The 23,804-nt window shown below is 44.3% G+C and overlaps 1 protein-coding gene across 6 annotated transcripts; it reads left to right on the top strand.

Moving 5' to 3' along the window:
* The first annotated feature begins 299 nt into the window (after positions 1 to 299).
* On the top strand, positions 300 to 23,798 carry GIT2 (GIT ArfGAP 2). 6 transcript variants are annotated; one of them, XM_057378095.1, is made up of 21 exons: positions 300 to 430; positions 4,689 to 4,822; positions 5,323 to 5,435; positions 6,215 to 6,320; positions 6,647 to 6,733; positions 6,868 to 6,998; positions 7,475 to 7,569; positions 8,178 to 8,223; positions 9,003 to 9,054; positions 9,518 to 9,590; positions 9,917 to 10,014; positions 10,297 to 10,408; positions 10,663 to 10,805; positions 11,525 to 11,674; positions 13,253 to 13,501; positions 14,912 to 15,001; positions 17,409 to 17,491; positions 17,579 to 17,761; positions 19,210 to 19,326; positions 21,463 to 21,526; positions 22,298 to 23,798. In XM_057378095.1, exons 1-21 carry the CDS (start codon positions 307 to 309, stop codon positions 22,508 to 22,510), a joined length of 2,463 nt encoding a protein of 820 aa, XP_057234078.1. In that variant the 5' UTR covers positions 300 to 306; the 3' UTR covers positions 22,511 to 23,798. The 6 variants fall into 6 exon arrangements, with proteins under 6 accessions (XP_057234078.1, XP_057234073.1, XP_057234072.1 ...); XM_057378090.1 differs by lacking the exon at positions 19,210 to 19,326 and having other exon boundaries at positions 301 to 430; positions 9,006 to 9,054; XM_057378089.1 differs by lacking the exon at positions 19,210 to 19,326 and having other exon boundaries at positions 301 to 430.
* The last annotated feature ends 6 nt before the right edge of the window (positions 23,799 to 23,804 follow it).

Raw genomic sequence — 23,804 nt, 5'->3', positions numbered from 1 at the left:
GGGGGGGGCGCTCAGCGCTGGCTGTTCTCACCCTGCCGTCRCCCGGTCTTGGTTTCGCTCGCCCGCCCGCCATGGCGGGTGAGGGCAGGGCTTGCTGGAAAGCGGCCTCTTCCACCAGGCTTCCGAAGCCCCATCTTTCCCATCACCCAGCCGAGAGGGTGCAGCGGCCGGGCGGGCGCGGCCCCGGGTGGGAGCTTTCCGTGTTGCCCCGCTGAACCGAAGCTCATTCTAAGTCAGGCCCCCRTGCCAGGAGTAAAGATGGCGGCGCGGGCGACATGCGGAGCGGCGCTGGGCGGGTCGGTGCGCATGCGCGGGGCCGGCCCGGGGCTGGCGGGGCCCGTTACCGGCCCCGCTGCCGCCGCTGCCGCCGGTCCCGCGATGGCGAAGCGCCTGAGGAGCAGCGAGGTGTGCGCCGACTGCAGCGCTCAGGGTAGGCACCGCACCGCCACCTGCACTGCGCGGGCCCGTCCCGCGGATCCCTCTCGGGCCGGGGGCCGCGGGRGCGCCGCTGGCCCGGGGGTGTCACCGCCCCGGAACGGCCCCCGCTGCACCTGTGAGGCGCCCGGGATGGTTTGGGTTGGAARGGACCTTAAAGCTTATTTCRTCCACCTCCTGCCATGGGCAYGGACACCTTCCAGGAGCCCAGGTTTGCTCCAAGCCCCGTCCAGCCTGGCCTCGGACGCTTCCAGGGCTGGGATATAACTCCGTGTCCGAGTGTCCGAGTGTCCGGGTCCCGCCGGCACCGGGGGAGGCTGAGGGGGACAGAGCTCCGGGGAACATCCTGTACACATTAAACGTCGTGAAAGGATTGTGGAGCTTCCCAATTTAGTGAGGAAAGCTGACAGAAATCCACCTTCCAGTCACGGGGCTGAAAGGTGGGAGGAGGGCGTCATTTGGGAATGTGTCACTGGAGGGGTCGGTGGTTGTTTTTGGGGGTTCGGGAAGGCGAGAGCGGGGCTGGGSTCGGAGCCCCATCCATTCCCGCAATCCCAGGGTCAGGGGGCAGTTAAAGTGGGATTTTTCCCATCTCCAGGGTTGGGTGTAGGTGTCCCAGGCTTCCCAGAAAAGTTGTGCTGAGGTGTCTGGAGACACGCTCAGGGAGCAGCGTCTGCTCTGTGCTCACACGTCTCCCACTGCAGATCCGTTTGGGAGCTTATGGAAACAGATCTTGTCTTTACAAAGGCTGTTGCATCTCCTGGCCATCTGTAGGTCTGCCGTTCTTGTATCTAAAACTGTCTTGTGTTATTTTATCGGCTATGTGTGTTTGTTCTGTCTGTATCTTTCCCGTCTCTCTGTTTTTTGCTGTTTGTGTTCTGGGCAGGTTTTCCAATATAATGAATTAATTATGCACATACTGAAATTGATTAAAACACTGTAATGTAGATAATACTTGATTTGGCAGAAGATAGGATGTGGGAGAGGGGAGAACAACWTTAATTAAATCTGACTTATGTTTTAAAAAGTAATAAAAATTCCAAGTTAACCTCCCAGAAGTTACTTTCTTCTTTTTACAGAAGAAATTCTTCCCTGTGTGGGTGGTGAGGCCCTGGCACAGGTTGTCCAGAGGAGCTGTGGTTGCCCCATCCCTGGAAATGTCCAAGGCCAGATTGGATGGGGCTTGGAACAACTTGGGCTAGTGAAAGGTGWCTGCACATGGCAAGGGATGGAACTGGATGAGCTTTAAGCTCCCTCATCCCAAACCAGTCTGGGATTCTGGGATTCTGCTTGTATCCCTGTAGAATTTTGGTTTTATGATAAACRGASCTGGCAGGCAGKTGTCCCTATCAMACAAGGTAGCCTATCTGTGYTTTTCACACATCARGGGTGTTCTGACTCTGAGATAAAGCTGTGTGTCTGTTTGTGTTCCTTAAGCTCCTCAGGGTATCAGAATCATTGTGAGGTAATCCTGTAACCCAGCCTGTTATCRTGACATTAGAGCACTGCCAGGTCTTTACTTATTTGCTAGAAATCCGTTGGCTTATCCACATATATAAAGAAATCTTACATTTAATCCTTTTGTAAATAAAATGAATCAACCCCTTTCCTTTTCCTAAACCAGAGGGTTTGTCAGTGGGTGCTGGGGGGCTGTGTCTGGAGATCTGGGGTTGCAGCCTTTGCACCACAGCAGGTCTGCCTGGCACCTGCATTAATCAGCACTTCCCCTGGAACCTCCTCAATGCCCCCTTTGTCTCTGTGGCAGAGTATGGAGGTTTTTCTTTGACACGAGGTGATCTTACAGGAGCTCTTGTGCTGCACTTCCTATCCCGAGGCAGGAGCTCCTTTCTCAAACCCACGGCCGGGCCTGTCTTCATCTCACGCTTCCTGTTTTGAACCACCCTGCAGGTTCCTGAAAGCGCCTGCCCAGCCCTGCAGCTTCTCCCTGSTTGTCTTTTGTGTCAAAACCAGTGTGGGCAGCAGGGCCAGGCTGTGACCACCCCCTGTGCTGGACATGAGTGTTTTGTCCAGCTCTGGGCCTTTCTCTCCAGACAGACAGAGGGGCTGGAGCGTGTCCAGAGAAGAGAATGGAGCTGGAGAAGGGTCTGGAGCACCAGGAGCAGCTGAGAGAGCTGGGAGGTCTCAGCCTGGAGCAAAGGAGGCTCAGGGGGCACCTTCTGGCACTGCACAACTCCCTGACAGGAGGGGACAGACCAGGCTGGGCTCTGGTCCCAGAGAACAGGGACAGATGAGAGGAAATGGCCTCAGGGGAGGGTCAGGTTGGACATCAGGAGGAATTTCCTCATGGAAAGGGTGATCAGGCATTGGAAAGGGCTGCCCAGGGTGGTTTGGAGTCTCCATCCCTGGAGGTGTCCCAGGAACACCTCGATGTGGCACTCAGTGCTCTGGGCTGGTGACACGGTGGGGATTGGGCACAGCATGGACTCGGTTCTGGGAGGTTTTTTCCAACCTCAGTGATTCTGGGATTCTGTGTATTTTAGTACTGGCTTAAGCATAGTCTGATTGAGTCCATAATTAGGTCTCGTAAAAATGACTCAAATTCCAGGATAGACACTTCATTAAATCTAAACCTGAAATATCCAGAGGCATCGAGTATTGAGGTGGAGTTAAAGAAAACCCCCAATGCTGACTGTTGATAATGCAGAGCAATGCTCACAAACATCCTGGAATGGGCAAGGGGAAGGATCCCTGAGGATYCCATCCATGTGAGATGAGGTTGTCTCTAATAAGATGGGACCAGGCTCATTAATCTGGAAGGCTGCTTCAGTTTGGGTCATTAGGTTACCATGAAAGCATCTCACTCCATTGCTATTCTTTTTCTTCTTGGAAGTGAAAGTTGTTAAAKAATGGAATGATTTAACAAGGGGTTTGTGTGCTTGTTGTTGATTTGTTTTTTAACAAATTAATCAGTTTATTTTCTCTAAAACACCTGCTTTAATTTGGGTGTGGGCTGGGCTGGTTGTGGTGGGTCAGGRGATGCTCCCATCCTTCGTGGCTTGGACAGGTTTGCCTGCATTGCCTGCAGCACACCCGGATCATCAACTYTGCTTAGAAACCACTGCTGTGATCACATCTCATTTGCAGGGATTCAGTCCATTTGCTGCATGGGTCAGAGGAGACCTTTGCATGATGCACCACTGCTCAGATGTGTTCTGACAGGACTCAGAAGTTCTCTCATCAGATACTAGGCTCGCCTTGTACTCGCTTCTTTTGCCTCAAACTCGTCTCTGTATTTGAAATTAAGATTTTTTCCAAAATAAAAGAGATCTTGATTTCCTTTTTTTGCTCTCCTGGGATGTATTAAGTCTGAAGCTCTGTCTGGCTGCTCAGTTGCCTGTTCCTGCAGGCTTCTGGCACGCTGAGTTTCATGTGTCACTGACAGAAATTGGAGTTTATTCTGGAGACTGAGCTCTGAGCAGCTGAGGGACCTGTTTGGTGTCCTGTGGGCATTTATTGTTTCAACCTAATGTACCATTCCCATTTGATTTTATGCCTTTTGATGTTTGAAGCTATATAATACCTCATATCTATTATTTACTACTTCRCTTCCCATCAGTTTTCTTTCTGGGCTGCTTATAAGATGGTTCCATTTGGATCTGGTGAGAGATGAAGTTATTTTGCTTGAGAATTTTGGAATTTTATTGAGCCTTTGACTTGACACATATGTAACATTTTTTATTATGACACGCCTGCGTGTTTTTATTATTGAAAGTGGAAATTTAAAAGACATTGTTATAATATAGAACTGAAAACTGAGTAGAAGGTGGAAAAGCCTGACTGCCTGACTGCTGTGGCAACTTTATGTGTATAGATTCTGTGTTTTTTAAAATGTATTTTTTGGCAATTAAAAAAAATAAACAGTTTTTCCAAATACCAGGTAGGCACTGTTTTTAGGAATACTTTTGTAGAAGTCCACAAAATAACAAGTAAAGCACTTCAAGGTAGTGATAAATGTTGTGTTTAAAAAGGAAAGTATTTTCATAGGAAGAACTGCAAAGAGTGGGGCTTTTCCCCAAGTTTCCCCWGCAGGTCTCCTGACTGTCCTGGGACTCCCACACCCCACATGAGTGCAAGGACTGGTGTTTCCCATTTTCCCAGCATCCAGAGGCCCAGCAAGGCTCACACAGAGGCTAAGCAGGGAAGGTTAAAAGGCAGAGCTCCWAATTTTAGACTGTTTTTGAAATCCAAGGTCACGTTGCCTCCTGTGTTACAATGAATGGCTTCTTTTGCAGATCCTTGCTGGGCATCCATAAACAGGGGGATCCTGATCTGTGATGAGTGCTGCAGTGTGCACAGGAGCCTGGGCCGTCACATCTCCCAAGTGAGRCATCTCAAACACACCCCGTGGCCTCCAACACTGCTGCAGGTAGAGAGGAAAACTCTTTTCCTTCGTTAAAACCAGATATAGTGACTTATTTTCTTTTCAAATGTAATTTAAATCACTAAGCTTTTGTTTGAGAGGGACTGGACTGTTTAAGTTTTCTAAATTATTCTCGTTCTGCTTCTCTGGTTTTGTTGTGATGGACCACTAAAACCAGAACAGTCTCTGCCTTTTGAATTTGATGACCTTGCTTTGGCAAGTCACCTCAACTTTTCGTTCACATTTCTRCAGTACATCTGCTTCAACCTGAATTTTCAGTGTAATGCAAGATTGTCTTTTCACTGGARCTTCTGTTGGGAAGAGCAGAGGATTTTAAGGAGTTTCTCATTACATTCCTCATCATAATCTCCTAAACATGTGCCCAGCAGGTTATGGATGCTGGCACACAGAGTGGCAATCTGCTGACTTGATAACTGCTTGAAAATAATTACAGATATTTGATTAGTACAGCCAGCAGCAAAATCTCTGTGTATTYTGGCTTTCAGATGGTGGAAACGCTGTACAACAATGGTGCTAATTCCATCTGGGAACACTCCCTGCTGGACCCTGCCTCTGTGATGAGCGGGAGGCGCAAGGCCAGCCCACAGGATAAAGTGCAGTAAGTGGGAAATGCAGAATTGTTGTGGTAGAGAAGTGGGATTATTTTATTCAGCAGTGGCAGAGCAGCAAGGAATTCATAGGAACRTGTTTGTGTATGGTTGCTGGAARAGAACAAGAMTAAAGTAGTTACTATTTTCTTTTAGTCAAAGTATTTGTTTTATTCCAAGTTATTATTTTCTTTTATTCCAAGTATTTAAYATGACTAAAGTAGTTACTATTTTMTTTTATTCCAAGTRTTCAATTTTTTWAAATTTATTTCAAAAATGRGRATACAGTGTTTGAATTCTCTGAAGTATTGATTCCTACTCAATTGTGAAGACCTTTACTTGCACTTTAGTCAAAAGATTTCTTTGTCTTGTGCTTCATTTAACTGAATGCTGCCAACAAAATYGAGTTTGGTTGAGGAATTAAATAAAACTTCAGAGATTTTTGTCCCTGACTATGGTGCTTCATTTTAAAATGTAAATAACTGCATGCAGTAAGTATAGTTCTAAAGCTGGCATGATTTTAAAGTCTGCATTTCTTTTAAGAAACAGACACCACGTGCTACTGTCTGCAGATATTTGATGGTTGTAACAGAAGTTTTCTCTGTATGGTCAGACAATCTGCACTGGGTTGTTTTTTAAGGAAAATATTTTTCCATGCCTAACTTTGCCACCAGCAACATGCAAAGCTCTGATTCAATCTTCACTTGTGAATTTTCCTTTTCCCGGAGCATTATGAAATCACTGATATTTCTTTCCTTTCCCTTCTTGTTGCCTGAATTTCTCTTTGCAGTCCCAACAAAGCAGAGTTCATTAGAGCTAAATATCAAATGTTAGCGTTTGTGCATCGCCTGCCGTGCCGTGAGGATGACAGTGTCACTGCCAAGGATCTCAGCAAGGTCAGTGGCTCCTGGGACAGCACAGGCAAATCTCACTGACTTCCCCTAGTTGCTCATTGCTTAACTATTTCTGGTTTCCTGCACTATTACATAAATAAATAAAGCTTGACTTCAACTTGAAGTCCCTTTTTTGTGGTTATCTATGTGGATAGTGGAGGTGATGGTTAAGAGGCGTCAATTTGGGTGAGCTTGGAGAAAACCCTTTACACAAAAAAAAACTGCAGTGAGAACTCTGCATGCTCTTGTTTCTCAAAACATGGCTGAAAAACAACTGCTGTATCMTAGTTGTTGCTGCTGTATTAAATATAATTCTGCTTCTTTTTCAGCAACTCCACTCCAGTGTGAGGACGGGGAATCTGGAGACCTGTTTGCGACTGCTCTCCTTAGGAGCTCAAGCCAACTTCTTTCATCCTGTAGGAACACTTTTTTTCACTATTTTGCTATTCAATCAATTACAGTTCATRTTATCTATACTCATTTCACATTCTATTTCAATTTGCTACTCAGACCTGTTGGTTAAGTAGATATTTTCCTTGGTTTCTTGCAGGAGAAAGGAAACACCCCGCTGCACGTTGCTGCTAAGGCAGGACAAACTTTGCAAGCAGAACTACTGGCAGTTTATGGTGCTGATCCTGGCACACAAGATTCCAATGGGAAAACTCCAGTTGACTATGCAAGGTGGGAGTCTCTAACATACATTAACTGATGTCTATAAATCACACAATGGACCTTCCGAGGTATGTTTCTGTCCTGAAATAATTTGCCTGTTACATGGTAAAAATACTTGTTCCAGAAAGAGGGAATGAATAAAAGTGATGCATAAGTATTTTCATCAGATCACAGCCTGTGTTCTGGGTGCCTGATACATCAGCTGTGATCCAAATGACACAGGCTGTGCCAATCTAGCAGCTCACAGRAAATTAATCAGAGAAGATTTTCTGCAAGTTCAGGCTCCAAGAGGGCAGGTTTACTCGGGGATTGCTATAGGAAAGGGCTGGACTGCACAGTTGGGTCAGGGCACACAGGGTGGAACCAGGCTGTGAGTCTGTGATGGGTTGATATCCTCACACATGTGCAGTTTTGGCTTGTACTAAATCTCTTTCTCTGACCATTTCTGCTGTCACTGACTGTCCCTGTCCCCTGTGTGTGAGCAGGCAGGGCGGGCACCACGAGCTGGCAGAGCGGCTGGTGGAGATCCAGTACGAGCTCACRGACAGGTTGGCTTTCTACCTCTGTGGCAGGAAACCAGGTGAGCACAACACCTGCACTCYGAGCCCTGTCCCTGGCTGTTACAGGACAGTTCAGACTGTGCTGTGTGATCTTTGTGTCAGGCACTGCATATTCTGTATCCCTTCCAAATATTCTAACGTTGTACAAATTACACAGCAAGAACCAAAGATGCAAGATTGATGCCTTTAAAATTCAGATAAAACTGCAGGGTTTTAAACAGACATAAATGAAAAACTTAATTCCTTTCTGGYTTTCCATAAATACATATTCTTCATATGCTGTAGAAACTCTTCCTAGTAGTTTCTTCTAATTGAAATGCAACAGCAGGGGAGTATTGTATTAAGTGGGTTCTTTTTGAGGACACTTACAGATTTTGAGCCATAAAGGTACCTTTTGTTAGAAGTTAATTTGCTTTTCTTAATGGAATTTTAATAAGCCTTAATTGGAATCTTTAATAATACCTGGAAATCATGGCATGAGCCTTCCTTTATAACTTGCTAGTTGCCTGTGATTGGAAATTGAGTAATTACATGCAAAACAAATTATTCTGTGTTGCTTCATGCTTGTATTATTGAAAACTGTAGGCCAGTAYCAACCTCTTAAAGTGCCATTTGTTTTCAACTCTAGAGCACAAAAATGGGCAGCACTTTGTTATACCTCAGATGGCAGACAGGTAAGTTGCTGATTCCATCAGAGTTAGAAAACCCTAATACTTAAGTTTTCTTTCCTTTCTGAAACACCTTTTAAACTTGTTGCCGTTTTGACTATTTTATGCCTTTATTAGTCTTGGAGGCTTTTTATCCTACAAAGAAAATTGTGATATCAGCAAAATCAGAAAATTATAGAGAKTGACTGTATTTATTAAAATCCAAGGGAGAAGGTGAGACATTTCTGTCAAGGGAATACACATGGGGAATTCCTAGCAAACGGATTGTGTAMATAATTTAAGGACCATTTGAGTATTTTCACCCATTTTTGTAATACTCACGCTTTTAACTTTGGGTTGTGATCATGAAATCGTATTTGTTTAAGAAGTATCAAGCACTAATTTTAAGTCCCTGTTCCTCTTTTATTGCTGTACAATTGGAAATAAGACGGCTGTAAGTAAACCCCTCTCCAAMCTTCTGCTTGCAAAATTTCTGTAAAAAACTTCAATAACATAAAAATGATGTGGGTAAAAAGTTGGGTATTTATATTCCAAAGAAATTTTTTGTGTTATTTAATTTTAAATTTTAAAATAGTTATGTAAGAAAACCTAAGCCTATGCTAATTGTGGTATTTTAGTAGCAATATTAGTGACATCAGTGTGTTATAAACAATGCTAAAAATCCTAAAATATTAGGGGGGGGTTTTCAGATAAAAGTGACATTTTAATCCCTGAGTTATTGAAATGTGGAATTTGTGTTTAAGCCATGAAATGTTGTAGATGTAATGATCACTTCWTGTTTTCAGCAGTCTGGATGTATCAGAACTGGCAAAAGCAGCCAAGAAGAAGCTTCAGTCTGTAAGTAAAGCCCTTTTTCTAGATGTGGCAAACTCTTCATCTTTCAGGCTTTCTAATGCAAGTATCTCTTGACCCATCTGCTGTAGGAACAGCTTGAAACACACAAATATTTTGTGAGCCTTCACTGTTCATTGAAATCCACATCCCCAGTGATATTTGGTRCCTCATTCCCACAGTGGCTCTGCCTCGCCCTAAACACAAAAGTCTTTTTTTTGTGACCAGATGAAGAGAAAAAAGATCCATTAACCAGGAAAGGACAAGTGTGGAACAGAATGGTTGTCTCTGGACCTAGAAATGGAGTGTTCATAGGTGTCTGCTCTCTGTGCAGACTGAGGAGGGAGCATTTCTATGAATTATAGAGGCTGAAGAAAAGAGCAGAGTTGTCCTCTGTTACTCTCTGTTATCAGAGATCTCACTGGGTTTCATTTCTTTTCAAACTGTAATTATTCTCTTCTATCCCTAGCTAAGCAACCACTTATTTGAAGAACTTGCCATGGATGTGTATGATGAAGTTGACAGAAGGGAAACAGATGCAGGTGCGTGAGACTGTCTGGAATGAAATAAAACAAATCAGAATTGTTCCTTTGCATACAAGATGCTAATACAAGCACATGTTCTGTTGAAGTGCTTCTGTATTCAGTAATTACTGCTGAGGGGAGTTTCTTTGTCTTGCAGTGCCTGAAGGGGATGTTAATTGAAAAAATCTTGTGTTTTTCACAAAGTAGAGAACCCTCTGGGSAAAAGCTTTCCTCTGAATTGATTGTGTTTGTGTTTGAAATTGCAGTCTTTTATTTGACAAAGAATACTGTCAAGTAGTACAGGAAGGTTATTCCCTCTTTTTTTTGTTTTTCCTCTGGAGCAGTTTGGCTTGCTACTCAGAACCACAGCACACTCGTAACAGAGACCACAGTGGTCCCTTTTCTTCCTGTGAATCCTGAATATTCCTCAACCAGGAATCAGGTATGAAATCTTAATACTGTAAAAATAATTTAATAGGCCAGGAAATTAAATAGGCATAAGTAATATTGCTTTACTGCATTTCATTATTGTAGAAGAGTTGCATCTACTTGGAAAGAGGTTAAAATAATTTCACATTTCCCTTTTAAATCATACTTTTTGCAATAAATGTAGTTGAACWATCAACTCACTTTTAGGTGTATAATCTTAGTTTTTCCTGGGAACTGTGTGGTTCATCTGACACAGTATGTACTTTTTTCCCCTCTGCATTATTCTGTAATTTAGGGAAGGCAGAAACTGGCTCGATTTAATGCCCACGAGTTTGCTACGCTGGTTATAGATATTTTAAGTGATGCCAAACGAAGACAACAGGGGAATTCTCTCACTGGTTCCAAAGGTGAGTGAGCTTTTGTAGTCTGTAGGGGTTTTTCATTTTGTATGAATTTTATTAAGCTGCTAAGTGATTCTCACCATTTATTTTAACTTGCCTAAACACTTAGAAGAAATGAAAAGATAAAACCATAAAACTATGAGGTTTAGGACAGTAATCATTCATTCCTCTTAGGTGGATCTAAATTAATTTTTTTTGAGATATGAACCTCCATTTCTACYCCAGACTTACAGCTATGTCTTTAATTTGTTGATGTGCAGAAAATGTGGAACTGATACTCAAATCAATCAGCAATCAGCACAGCAGTGAAAGCCAGGACAATGACCAGCCTGATTATGACAGTGTTGCTTCAGATGAAGATACAGATCTGGAAACAAATGCAGCTAAATCAAACAGGCAGAAGGTAGGCTCAAAACACTGGTACACCCCTAAGTGTTATTCATAAAGGTAACCGGCATAAATTACCAGGAAAATTAATATTTTAATGAATTTCATAATCATGCCTCAGTCTATGAACTTTCTAATAAAATTAAGTGTTATTGCTTAAGGAATTTTTATTGTAAAAAATGCCTCTCCAGAAAAGTAATGTGTATGTCTGGAGATAAGACACATAGATGAACTAATTAGATCTACCAAAAAACTCTGAATCACTGATTCTGTGGTATTTCACAAATATTTACTGCTTCCCATTTAAGAAATACAACAGACCAATAGTGTCCCAAGTGTTTTAAACCATTCCTGGAAGAAATGCAGAATGTAATCAAAGGGCAGTAAAACCTGGTGGTTCTGCTTTAATCTACCCTGGTATATGGACASTGGATATTTAGCAATCTGTCTTTTATAACTTTGCAGTTCTTAATTGCRTATTTTTAAAAAACCCTTTTAAAACACTGATTTGTCACTGAAATGTTGGTGCAAATGTTTTTAGAGGAGCTAAGAGATAATTGACAGCAGATAGCTTTTACAGAGGACTTCAAATTATTCTGGTTAATGGATCTTATTATATTAAACTCTATTTGAGCTGTGATGCCTTTAAAGTAAGTACATGAAAAGCTGTTGTAATCTCAGCAAAGGTCTTGCTTTCCTCTTCTTAAAGGTGTATTTTTCTCTTTCTTTTCCTAGAGCTTGGATTCAGACTTGTCAGATGGACCAGTGACAGCCCAGGAATATATGCAGGTTAAAAATGCCTTAGTGGCTTCTGAGGTGAAGATTCAGCAGTTAATGAAGGTGAACAACAACCTGAGTGATGARCTGAGGATTATGCAGAAAAAGGTAACAGCCAGAGCAGAGGAACCCCCTGCCTCCAGCTCTTGGAGTGTCTGAAATTGTCAGAATAAAATTGCTGGAATTGAGGATCAAATAACCCAGTATTAGGATAGTGAGAAAACTCATTTTAAAGTGGAGCTGCCTTGGGATCAGATATGAGATTATAAATATTTATTGCAACATGTGCTTTAAATGGTTTGTTTTTTTTTTGTGGAGCTGATGGTGATCCAACCTAACAAATCGTGAGAATAATTTAAGTCAAAACTTAGAGATTAAGTTTTCCGAGCAACAAGGCAGTTGTTGCAAGTGTTGTGTGTTTTTGCTGTGTTGCTTCAATATAAACAGTTTTAACAATGAGGAAGCAAGTGCTAGCACACATCTTAAGTGTGTGTACTTAGCTATATTTTTGTGGGGTAAAGGAGAATTTAAATCTGAGGTCACTATCCTATCTGTCATACCAGCTAGAAAGGGTTTGCTGCTTACCCTCAAATTAATCCCTTTAACCAGTGTTAAAAAAACGCTGTTTTCCAAATAATTACAATCCTGCAAGGGTGACATGTACAGAAAGTTGTTCAGGCTGTAGGGTGGACCTGTTATTCTGGGGCAGAGCTGGGCTTTTGGAGAGTGGTGGGACTGTTCAGCTCCTTTCACCTCATTCTCTTCTATTCTGGTGAACACTGGGAGATCTYGGGGTGTTTCCTTGATCTTTCAACAGCTTGTGCTGGTTGAGGATTTCTCTTGCATCAACTGAATTAACATTTATATTGAGTTTAAACAGATATAGTCTATTTAGGAGAAAAAMCAAACCTTTGGGGCCTGAATTAATGAGGCTACAGGATATTTACATGGTGTAGCAGAAGGGAGATCATTRCTGTGCTGCAGTTTTCCTTCACTGAATCTTTTCTTTCCGATGTGTTAATATAGCAAACTTACTCCAAGTAACTCCAAAGAAAACAATCAGAATTGGTGCATTTTTACTATCAAATAAATACATGGTAATCAAAAGCTTTAAAATGCTTTCTCGTTGGCTTCTTAGATAGTAGTAGCTGTTGCCTGATTTTCATAAGCTAAACTCTCTCCTTGCTTTGCAGAGCAAGCTCGAGTTCCTTTGTGCTGCCTCTGGTGTCTGTGCTGCAGTTCTGGCATTGTCAGATTTCACGGGCCTTATGTTAAARTCTTCTAAGTCCTTTATTGGCTGCTGAAATGGATCACTTTGCTTGGAAAACCATTGTGTTGGCAGTCCTTCCCCYCACAGCCTCTCTGTATCCCAGGATTCCTGTGCCAGTAGACCAGGCTGGAGGGAATGGGTCGTGTGTTTTGAGCTACGACAGCCAATTTTAACRTCTAACTTAGTTTACATCCCTGCAGCTGCTGGAAATCAGCACCTAAATATTTCCAGATCTGGAACACAGGTGTTTCTATGCTTATACCAAGCAAGTCAAGCAGATTTTGAGAAAGAAATGAACCCCTAGCTGGCAATACCTGGATTTTCTAGCAAAGCTAACAAGCGAGTGTCACGTGGTCACTTGGCTTTTGGCACTTGCTCTTAGGAAACCAAGTCCCACTGCTAAACATTTCTTTCAGCTCCAAACGCTGCAGAGTGAAAATACCAACCTCAGAAGACAGGCCACAACCAATATCTATCAGGTGCAAGGTGGTTCTGAGTACCCTGACCCCAGCAGCAATTCCTCCCTAAAGCGGCGCCCGTCGGCCCGGGGCAGCAGGCCCATGTCCATGTACGAGACTGGCTCGGGCCAGAAGCCCTACCTGCCCATGGGGGAGGTCACCTACCCAGAAGAAAACATCACCAGGCTGCAGCCCTTCCCTCCACACGTGAGTAAAACTGCTGCTGCTTCTGCATTGCCTCTCATGTTCAGCTTTCCTGTCTCTTCTAGCTCTGCTCGTTCACTCAGCTTCTGCCACAGAGGGAAAAAAAATAACAGAGGGAATAAGAACTGTGAGAGTCGTTCATGTTTGCTGTATTAACATGTCTGCAGGAGCCTGCTGGTTTGAAAAGCAGAAGCTGTAGCARTTCTGGAATATATAAACTGGAGATTTTGGCTTCTGCTCAGCTGGGTTTTTTAACCACAAGATAGACATGTATCAAATATCAATATGTGATTGTCTGAAAACCAGAAAGGTGGGGAAAATAGTGTTCCAAGAAGGTAGGTAAAGKTCATGTATTTCTGGAGATATACAGGCAGGTACCAACTTGTGGAACTTCATAACCACCTTGCAAAAATAAAATTTTYCCCAGACCACCAGTTTCTTATTCTGAGTTTGAAACTGGGGGCTGGAGATGGTTTAGATCTKCCAGTCAAGCAGATTCTTCTGGTTTAGTGTTTTCCTGTGTGATGTGGAGAGGGAGTTCTCTGTTAGCCAGAGGGATTTTGCACTGTTCTCTGTTAGCCAGAGGTGTTCACACTTTACAGAAGTGACCCAACACACACATAGCACATTTAATTAACAAGTGCATTTAATTAACTGGTACAGTTAATTYTTTGTTTCACCTTCTTAGATTGCCCTGTGGGCAGGAATGCAGGACAGTATCTTTTTGACACACATTTAAAATGTGTGGACTTTTGACAATATCTTCCCCTCTTGGTAGAGGAAGGAAATACTTGTCTTGTATTTAAATACTTGTCTTGTATTTCCTTCTAGTTAAATCATTAAGACCTTTAAAATGTATTTTGAAGTTACCTTTGGCATGAGAGAGGGCAAATGTTCCATGCACATTCCACAGAAGACAGTTGAATTCATCAAGGAAATCAGTCCCCACCTTCAACTAAATTAATTTAAAGTGTGGAATCTGGGTCATTTTGAATTATATTGTGATGCTCATATGAAGGCAATTCTGACAGCAAGCAATGTCAGAATTCATTTGTGTGTGACAGTGTTTGCAAAAACGTGAGTGCTTTCTTTAGGTCATTTGGGTGGAAATTTGGGTAGGWTTGGCTGTTCTGAAGCATTGATATGTGGAGTTAGTTAATCTGGCATGTGGTGATTTATTTTTTTTATTCTCTCTGGAATTTGGCACCTCTGGAATCTCAGTATTAGAATGAGCATGAATTCAGAGGTATTTTGAAAGAAATAAGTCCACTCAGCCTAAGCCAGATTCTCAAGATCATTCTTGCTTTATGTCATCTTCATGGTTTTAAGAATGTTCCTTTATTTCAGTTAAGAGTTTGTTTGTGTTTTGTTTTTGGTTTTTCCCGAGTGTTTTTGTCTTTCCCATTTTTTTAGATCGGGAGGAGTGCGTTTGTGACCTCCTCTTCATCTCTACCTTCCTTCCCCTCCACGCTTTCCTGGTCGAGGGATGAGAACACACGAAGGGTTAAGTACCTTCCCCATCGGTCTTTTCCCTGGAGGAGGTGMCAATCTCCCCAGAACCACATCCTCTCTCTTCCCCCTCTCACTGCCTGGCCTTCCAGCCTGCATGGAGCAGAACTTCCTCCCTTCCATCCCTGCTACCACGAGCTGTGGGCGCTCACCTCTGTCTAACTTCACATCTTCAGCCTTTAACACCACGCACAGTTCTCCACGACAGCCACAAGACAAACTGGCTGCTGTTTGGACASTGATTTTCCAGGCTCTCACTGATATTTCTAAGCCAATGTACAACTCTCCTGCTGACTAAAAGCACTGCATGAGGCCCAGCATCGAAGCTGCTTTCCTTGGGGGCCGGTGGCTTGCACCAATCCAATGTTTACCTTACATGTGACAAGTTTGGGGGTTTACATGTTTACTCTGGCCTCTCCCTGCCAGGACACAGAACCTGCTTTTTAATTCCTTCTGTCCCCATTTTATTTTGACTGTACAGTGTTTGGACATATCAGAAAACACTAGATTTTATTATTATTTTATTCCTGAAAATATTAGATTTGCAAGTAGGGATAGATGATAAAACTTTCAAGGGAACATCCTGCTTGGCCAAATGGAAATCTGGGTTTGGCTGCAATGCTGTCTGGTWCTGCAAACTTGCAGAGGGTTTGGTTGGTTGTTTTTGTTCTACACTGATTCTGTATTAGTGATTCCATGGTATCCTCTTCTTGCAATTCATCACTGCTGTTTGTATTTCTGACCAGATGGCAGAGGTTTGCCACTCTTGGTGTTGTTGTCTCTGTACACCTGGGAGAGGAGAAAGTTCAGACTCTACAAATCATAGTTTCTTATCTTYGAAACAGATGCCACTTCTACAATTGATCTTTACCAGCTGTCCTGAGAGAGGAGTGTTCAAAAAATGCTGTTTTTTCCTTCTTTGCAAAGTAACTTTAAAATTGAGAAGGCTTCATAACTCCAGGTGCTTCAGTTAAGAATTGTTTGGTTTAGCATCAGATGAGTGCTTAACAAATGTGCTGAATTTCAACCAGTGAAAACCRGTTCCTGGTCACATTTTTGGTCTGTTCTCAAGGTAGAAGTATTATTTGGTAAGCAGATTCCTCAATGTTTAGCTCAGGGATGCTGATTGGAAGTGTCCCTTGCATTTTAACCCTTCAGATTCCCTCGTGGTAACTTCAGGGTTTCTGTAAGAGCCCCGGGGCTGTTTGTTGGGGCTGTGAAGGACCCTGAGCTGCTGCTGTGATCAGCATGGTGTGTTTTGTCTTTGGAATAAGACACCAACACACAGTGCTGTGCACCTGGGCAAAGCTTTGCAGTTTTTAGAAKACTTGAGGAGTCAGATGTGTGATGATCCTGGGGCCTGGCTGAGGATTTGGCCTCCAATCTCATTTTGGTACCTCTTTCTTCATTCAACCTTTGCTCTGGGATCAGCCTCCCAGCTGGATCAGCCTCCTCACCTTGCAGTGGTCCTGCAGTGCTCATTCCAACCTCTGTTTCCCTGCATTCATCCTGTTCCCATTTCAGCTCCCACTTTGGAATTGGCCCCTGCCCTCCTTTGGACACTTTCCTTCCGTGGCTCTCTGATCTGATGGTTGGGCCTCCTGCCCTTGTTGCATCCTGTGCTCTGGGRCACAGCTCTCATTTCTTTGGTCTCCCAACTCTCTGCCAGTATTAAAACATTTAGTGGGTCTCAATTCCTCACACTTTGGCTTTCCAACCATTTTGGATTCCTGTTTGCAATGGGCTTTAACCACTCTCATGTTGGCCCCCAAACTGTAACAAACTCATTGGCTCCAGACATGCCCTTGGTTTTCTACTTGTACTTTGGCCTCCCCATCTCTGTCTCCTGTCTTTATTTTGGCTTTCCCATTGCCACGGTCTTCAGCCCTTCTTTTGGGCTCCCATTTTGCAGTGGTCTTCCCAGGTCCAGCCTTCCACCAGTTGGTTTCCACTCTGTTCAGCCTCTCCGCCGTGATCTCTGGMCTCTGCTCTGCTGCCTTGGTGTGGCCTCTTCTCTGGTGTTCTTTCCTTCTCCAGTGGTTCTTGCTCACTSTTCAGGCTCCTCTTTCATGGTGCTGCTGCTCCATTTGGTCTCTGCTCCTGGTGGGTTTCTCAGTGTGTGCCCCTGGGGCAATTTCAGCAGTAGGGGAAGGATGCTGTGCTGTGTCTGTCTGTCCTGCCATGCAGTGTGTCAGGGGCTGGTGGGGCTGTGCTGTCCTGGTAGTGCCCAGGGTCTCAGGTACAAGCTGAGCAGGAGCCAGGCATGGGGAGAAGGGCACAGCAGCTCCATGGTAGCAGCCACTGTTGTGCCAAGAGCAAATCCACCTGCACGGGACACGGCTCTGGCACAGCCCAGGGCTGCTCCTTCCCACCCAGGCTGAAGCAGATCTGTTCCTTGCAGGCCTCCAAGCTGGAGAAGCAGAGCAGCGTGTCCGAGAGYGACTACGACAACCCCACCACCCCCGTGGAGCTGGAGGAGCCGGGGTAGGTGCTGTGACAGAGCTGGCACTGCTCCAGTGTGACAGCAGCCACTTCTGTCCCTGAGCCAACCTCCTCTTTGCTCCCCCGCAGGTCGGGCAGGAAGGGCCGGCAGCGCAGCGTCATTTGGCAGGGGGAGGGGTCCATCCCTGAGGACACTGACCCAGCCCCCAGCTCCAGTTTGCCCAGCACAGAAGATGTGATTCGGAAAACGGAGCAGATCACCAAGAACATCCAGGAGCTGCTGCGAGCGGCACAGGAGAACAAACATGACAGGTAAGGARCTGGAAAAGCACTGGAATTGGTGAGAAAACGAAGAAAATTCTTCAGATGTTTTCACCTGTAGYACAGGAGAAAGTAAAATACAGCCCCACTATTTCACATGCATAAAATGTGTAGGTCTGTGGTGTTTGCTGGTGTCCTGGTCTTAGTGCCACAGGGCAGGTTGGGGACAAGTGGCCAACACCTTTTCAGTAAGTTCTGCCTGCCCTGCCCTTAGCTTGTGAGTCCTGCTGCAAAATGTGTTGAAGTAAGATACAAATCAAATGTGTTGGAGAGAACTTGCTGCCAGTTTTTCTTGGGTCTTCACTCCTCTGTGTAGGTGATCACACCCTGCAGAATGTGATAGTAGCACCAATTCTTGCTTCAGAAAAATYGTGAAAAGGGAGAATTTGGCTTTCCTGCTGAGTTATAAGTACAAATTATGTACCAGCAAAAGGTATTTTGAGCTATTGGGTTYAGACACAGACCCAGCTGAGTAAGCAGAGCACTGACTGAGCACATCAGGCTGYCACAGCTCCTGCTCCCTCTGGGAGCTTCTGGCCCACCTGAACAATTTCCAGAATAGCTGTGGGTGACTAAAAGTGATGCTGCCCTTGCTGATCATCACATTGTGCTCCCCACAGAGCTCTTTTAGAAGGCTGTAAATCAGAGTTCCACATTCCCAGRTGTGAGCTCATTCTGGGGCTGGAGCACTCTGGCCCTGCAGGCTGGCAGGTCTGGCTCTGCTGTGGACCCAGCTCAGTGCCTGGGAGAAGCAGCAGYGGTTTGTGCTGAGCCCTCACTTCCTGCCTCGCTCAGAGAAGTGCACAACAATGGGGCCACTTTTGTTCTGTGTTTTTTCCTTCTTGTACTTTGCTATTTTTAGCAGGGCCGGCGTGGCCTCTCCTTCTCACGCCGAGTGACGACTTGTGCCGTGTTTGTGCTGAGCTCGTTGCCYTTGGCGTAACCTTTTCCACTGCAATCTCTTGTGGCTTGGTTCTCACAGAGAAGCTTTAAATTAGTTTCGTTTTTGTGTGTATCACACTAGGCAGCATGTGAATTTTTTTTTAATAATTGAAGCGTACCTGGATTTCATTGTTAAATTGATCRGGTTTTTAAAAAACCTGTTACGTTGCCTTTTTGTTTTCTGTACCACACGTGGAGTGGGGTGTTTGCCTATGCTCAGATGAGTGATGTCTTGAAAAACACTGAAGTACGTAGCTGCTGATCTTTGTTTTCCTTTTCCCTGGAGGAATGCTTCCTTACCAAAATGAGATCTTTGAGGATGTAATAACACATCCTCCAAGCTCATGCTGGCAATGTTGTAGAGAAAAGTCATGTGCTGCATAGATAACTGGAGAGTGAAAAAATTATTTAGGAGTGTCATCTGTTAATGAAACCCCTTGTTCCTTTTGTTTCTCACTCTCTCCCACCCCTCCTCGTGTGCTCTGCGGGCCGAGCAGGCCCTTGGAGCGTGCGGGCACATCCCAGCTCAGACACAGCCTCGGCACGCGGGTCCCCGGGGCTGAGAGAGCCCCKCTGCAGCCTCTGACCAGCCAGCAGCCCGGCCCTGCCTCCTGGTACTCTGGCCTCTGTCCCTGCCTCCCAGGCACAGTGTCCTTTCTCCTTCTCTCTGCTGCCTCTTTCCCTCCCACTCCGGCCGCACGGGGGTCGTGGAAGGCGATGCACGAAATGTTCCAGGGGATGAGGGGACTGCAGATAACCCATCCAGGCACCTTCAGCTCCCAGTAGGGACCAGTGGGGAACAACCACAGCCTGGAGCTGGAGCTGATGTAAATGATTCTCCTGTCCCTGTTCTGTTGATTGTCAATTGATAAATTAAATTGCCACAACTTCATTGGATCATGGAGTTACAGAATAGTTGGGGTTAGAAGGGACCTTCGAGCCCATCTTGTTCCACCCCCTGCCACGGGCAGGGACACCTTCCACTATCCCAGKTTGCTCMCAGCCTTATCCAGCCTGGCYTTGGACACTTCCARGGATGGGGCAGCCACAGCTTCTCTGGACAACTTGTGCCAGGGCCTCCTCACCYTCACAGAAATTAATTTCTTCCTTTAGGAAGRAATCTTTGGGGTTTGAAGGTCCCTCCCAACCCAAACCATTCTGTGATTATGTGAACAAAACACGTAGTTGCTGCTGCTGTGCACTATTGCAAAAGTAGCAGGATTTTCACATTCCCAAGCTGGAATATTYACACCTGACAGCTGAGGCCCCTCAAGTGTTTATATAGCTGGGGGTCAAATGAGATCTTTTGTATCCCAAATCCATGAAAGAAGGTATGTTTATATGGTATCTTCCAACTCAACCAAAATATTGTTAGTTAATACCTAAAATAAAAGTGACATTTGAGTGAGAGGCTCTTTAAAACAGGTGCCCTGGTGTAAACCCTGGCCAGCAAATGTCAGGATTGGAGGAAGAGATTAACACAGTTTACTGCTAATGAGGGATTCCTTTTCCAAGCTGTCACTGCTTGAATATCTTCCTGATGTCTCACAGGAATGTGTGTAAACCCAGCAGAGTGTCAGAGCATTTCACCAGCTCACAGTGAGTGTTTAGACATTAAACTGAAGSCATTCCTCCAGGCCACACTGGAAACTTTGCAGCTGACCTGGAGAACGTGCRATGAAACACGTGTTGTTCACCTGGGTGTCTCATTCAGGTTATTCTTAGGGCTTTCTCTGCCTCCTTAGTGAAGGGTTTAATCAGTAAATTGCCTTTTTAATGAGATAGGTGCTGGTCACTGTGGCTGCAGGGYGCAGATTATTCATTAACAGCAGAAGGGGAATTGTGGTGAACTTGGAAGACCTCTCTCCACTTTTAGTTTATTTGGAAGAACTCATGTGACTTGAGACACATGGAAATACTCATTTTAAAGCAATTTTCCTGCATTGCCAAAATGACCCCAGTGTGTTGCTTCTCTCTAGTGCATTTGCAAGTGATTGATTTTTTTGCACCTTTGGTGTTGCAAGAAGATCGAATAAATAATGACTGGGGGGCAGGGTTTGGGGCCTCTTTTTGCTTGAAAGGGCACTGACCTACCATAACACACAGATGCTGAATAGTTTTCTTGAATGCTTTGTGGTTTTTGAGATTCTYTTGCTTAAGATTGAATCACGTGAACTAACTTAGGCTAAAATCGAGTCTTTGAAGCATAAAAATGAGTCTTTTGAAATGAGACTTTTGAGAGAGCACACTAACACTTCACTGTGCACAGCAGTTCATGGTAAATAGTTTTAAGATCTATTCTGAACAGACCAATTTTCATTTGGTTTATAAATCAGAAGTGAGGACTGATGGAATCTACCTTTGTTTTATTAACTAACTCACCAAAATGAGTGAATATTTAGCCTAGAACTCACARACTGAATGTAGCTGGTAGATTARGGATGCATGTGTGTGAGAAATGTGYCTTGTCTATTTACTGGGTATGAATTAATCCAAGAAATCATYTTGGTGCTCTGAAGTTGCACACAAACTGAGACTTTCCTGAGAATATTTTATATAAAAAGTGTGGGCAGTTATTCCTTCAAACCACCTCTGAAGAACAATGAAAACCTAAGAAATAATTTTGCACTGTTGGTTAAGTTCTTGCTTTTTCTGAAGCCACGTGGTTGTTTTTAGAATAACAGTCACTGAGCARTGAACTGGAAAAGGGGAATCTCTGCCCAATGAATAACTCAGGCATCTTTTTGCAGCTATATACCGTGCTCCGAGAGAATACATGTGGCAGTGACAGAAATGGCAGCCTTGTTCCCAAAAGTAAGTACCTGTCACCATCAAAATGGTTTTGGCCTCGTTCYTTCTGTGTAATTTCCCTTCAGAATGACAATCAAAAATTACATCCCTTCAAAATGAAAAGCCAAAGGTAGGGAGAAATGATGGGGTTATGATGCACCTTTGTGTTTATTAGCATGGCAACTGGGAAGGGCTAAAGTGTGAGTCCARGCCTTTAATTGTACTCATGAACTTAAAACTCGTAAGAATTGCACAAAACAGGAGGTATTTGCATCTGGCATGAAGAGCTGTGTGTTTATATGAGAATGTCACCAGACTCATCACCCCCTTTTCCATCCGAGTGCCATTGCCTGGATTTCTTTCCTGCAGCCATGTTTAGATCTGTTATCCATCCACAAAAATGATCTATTTTCTCACAGCAAATTTAGGGAGTGAAATCCCCATGGCTGAGTTTTTGGAAAGTTTTACCCCCCTCTCCAAAACTGCTGAGGAAAGAGCTGTTGTTCTGGCTGCACCGATTGTTCTGGACACGCTGTCCCCTCCTGGACACACTGTCCCCTCCTGCCAGCCAGGGCGTGGGCTGGGACAGTAAACAGGCACCAGAAATGTGCATGAGTAACTTCCTAAGGGAAGGCACAGAGCAGTATTCCCTGGCAGCCTTTTGGAATCTCCCTGAGAGGAGAAATTCAGCAAGAGAAGGGAAAGGCAGAGCCTGGCCGCATCAAAGAACCCTTGTGAGCTAATTAAAAGGTTGCGTTGTTCTGCCTGGTTCCAGCTTCTGTTTTCCCCTCCCAGAAGCCCAAGTCGGATCTGGTGAGGACTTCCCTGCGCCTGCTGACATCCAGTGCCTACAGACTGCAGTCGGAGTGCAGGAAAGCGCTGCCYGCCGAGCCCAGCGCCGCGCCCGACATCCAGCTGGTGACACAGCAGGTCATCCAGTGCGCCTACGACATCGCCAAGGCTGCCAAGCAGCTGGTCACCATCACAACCAAAGAGAACAACAACTGAGGCACTCGGGGCTTTTTACTCTGGGGTTTTGGTTTTTTTTGGTTTTTTTTTTTTTTTTTTAAAGGTTGGATTTCAACATATAGGTGTGGAACTATATGCGCATTTTTATGAGGAAAAACTTAAAGGGGCAAGGAACTTTTTTTTTTTTAAACTCAGTATTATTTTTGCATGTTTTCTAACAATTTTATGATTAATTTAACCCACTGCCTTATTTTGTGCCTGTGTTGCCAGTGTAGTTATGGATAATAGCATGTTGCAAGTAGCTGTCGAGCCACTCTCATGTCCCAGCGCTGTATCGAGCTCTTGTAGATGTTTCCTTGGGGCCACGTTCTGCTTTCAGATCCTGCTGGTGGGACTRCTCTGACACCACTGCACGGATGGGAGGGCAGCATCTCCGTCCCTCTGGAGCCTCCCCTGCCAGGATCCCGCTGGCTGAGGCTCCCCAGGCTCCGGGACTGCTCCCAGCAGGAAGAAGGTTTGTCCTGGTAAAGAGGTACAAGCCCAACGTTCTCTGTTCCCATATCAACTGTTGTGCAATATGTTTTTAGTCTGCTAAACCAGTAGTAGTTGTGGGCATCCAAGCTTGTTACGTGTAACTCTACAAGGTCTTTGTCACTTTATCTGTTTTGGAAGGAATTTGAAACTTAATAGTTATTTCTTTTAGTTGTCACTATGCCATTAATATATATGTTTGATGTTACTTTAGGGCATTAGTGGTTAAAATATTATCCTTTGTTTCTGAGTTAGTAATTCATTGTTAAGTTTCCTGCAGAATTTTCCTGTCATCTTTGAGGCACCGTCTTGTTTGGCAGCAGCATTTCTCAGTAACTCCAGATGCAATTTCTCAAAGATTTCTGTGCTCGTTAACAAAAAAAGGAAGTTAGAAGAGTGCCAGTGCAAAAGCAGCTGTGTCTGCCACAGCACATAACCTCTGTACCTCAACATATCCAAATGTGAGAACATTTCTTGTATCTCCTACGTTTTTAATGCAAATCTTCCAAAATTTGACAACTTGCTGAGTAACCCCCGCCAGGCTGCCTGGCCCCAGTGGCCACGTGTGCCCCAGGTTTCTTCATCCATAACAGTTCACAACAGTGTGTCAGTCCATAATTTCAAAAATGAGGATTTTTTTCAGTATGAATTTCAAGTGGTGGAGGAAATCCCTGATTTTTGCCTCTGCCTGTGTCCCATTTAGAAGTGTATTATCACTGCCCAGAAGCAGCCACRGTGTGTTTGTGTGGATAAATCCAAGCACAGGTGCCATAGCACTGCTGGATTCTTTGATGCTGGCTCT

This window comes from Malurus melanocephalus, unplaced genomic scaffold (assembly GCF_030028575.1).
Source record: "Malurus melanocephalus ecotype Western Australia unplaced genomic scaffold, MMel_1.1 scaffold_340, whole genome shotgun sequence".
NCBI classification, from domain to species: Eukaryota; Metazoa; Chordata; class Aves; order Passeriformes; family Maluridae; genus Malurus; species Malurus melanocephalus.
This window is presented reverse-complemented; position numbering and strand designations above follow the sequence as displayed.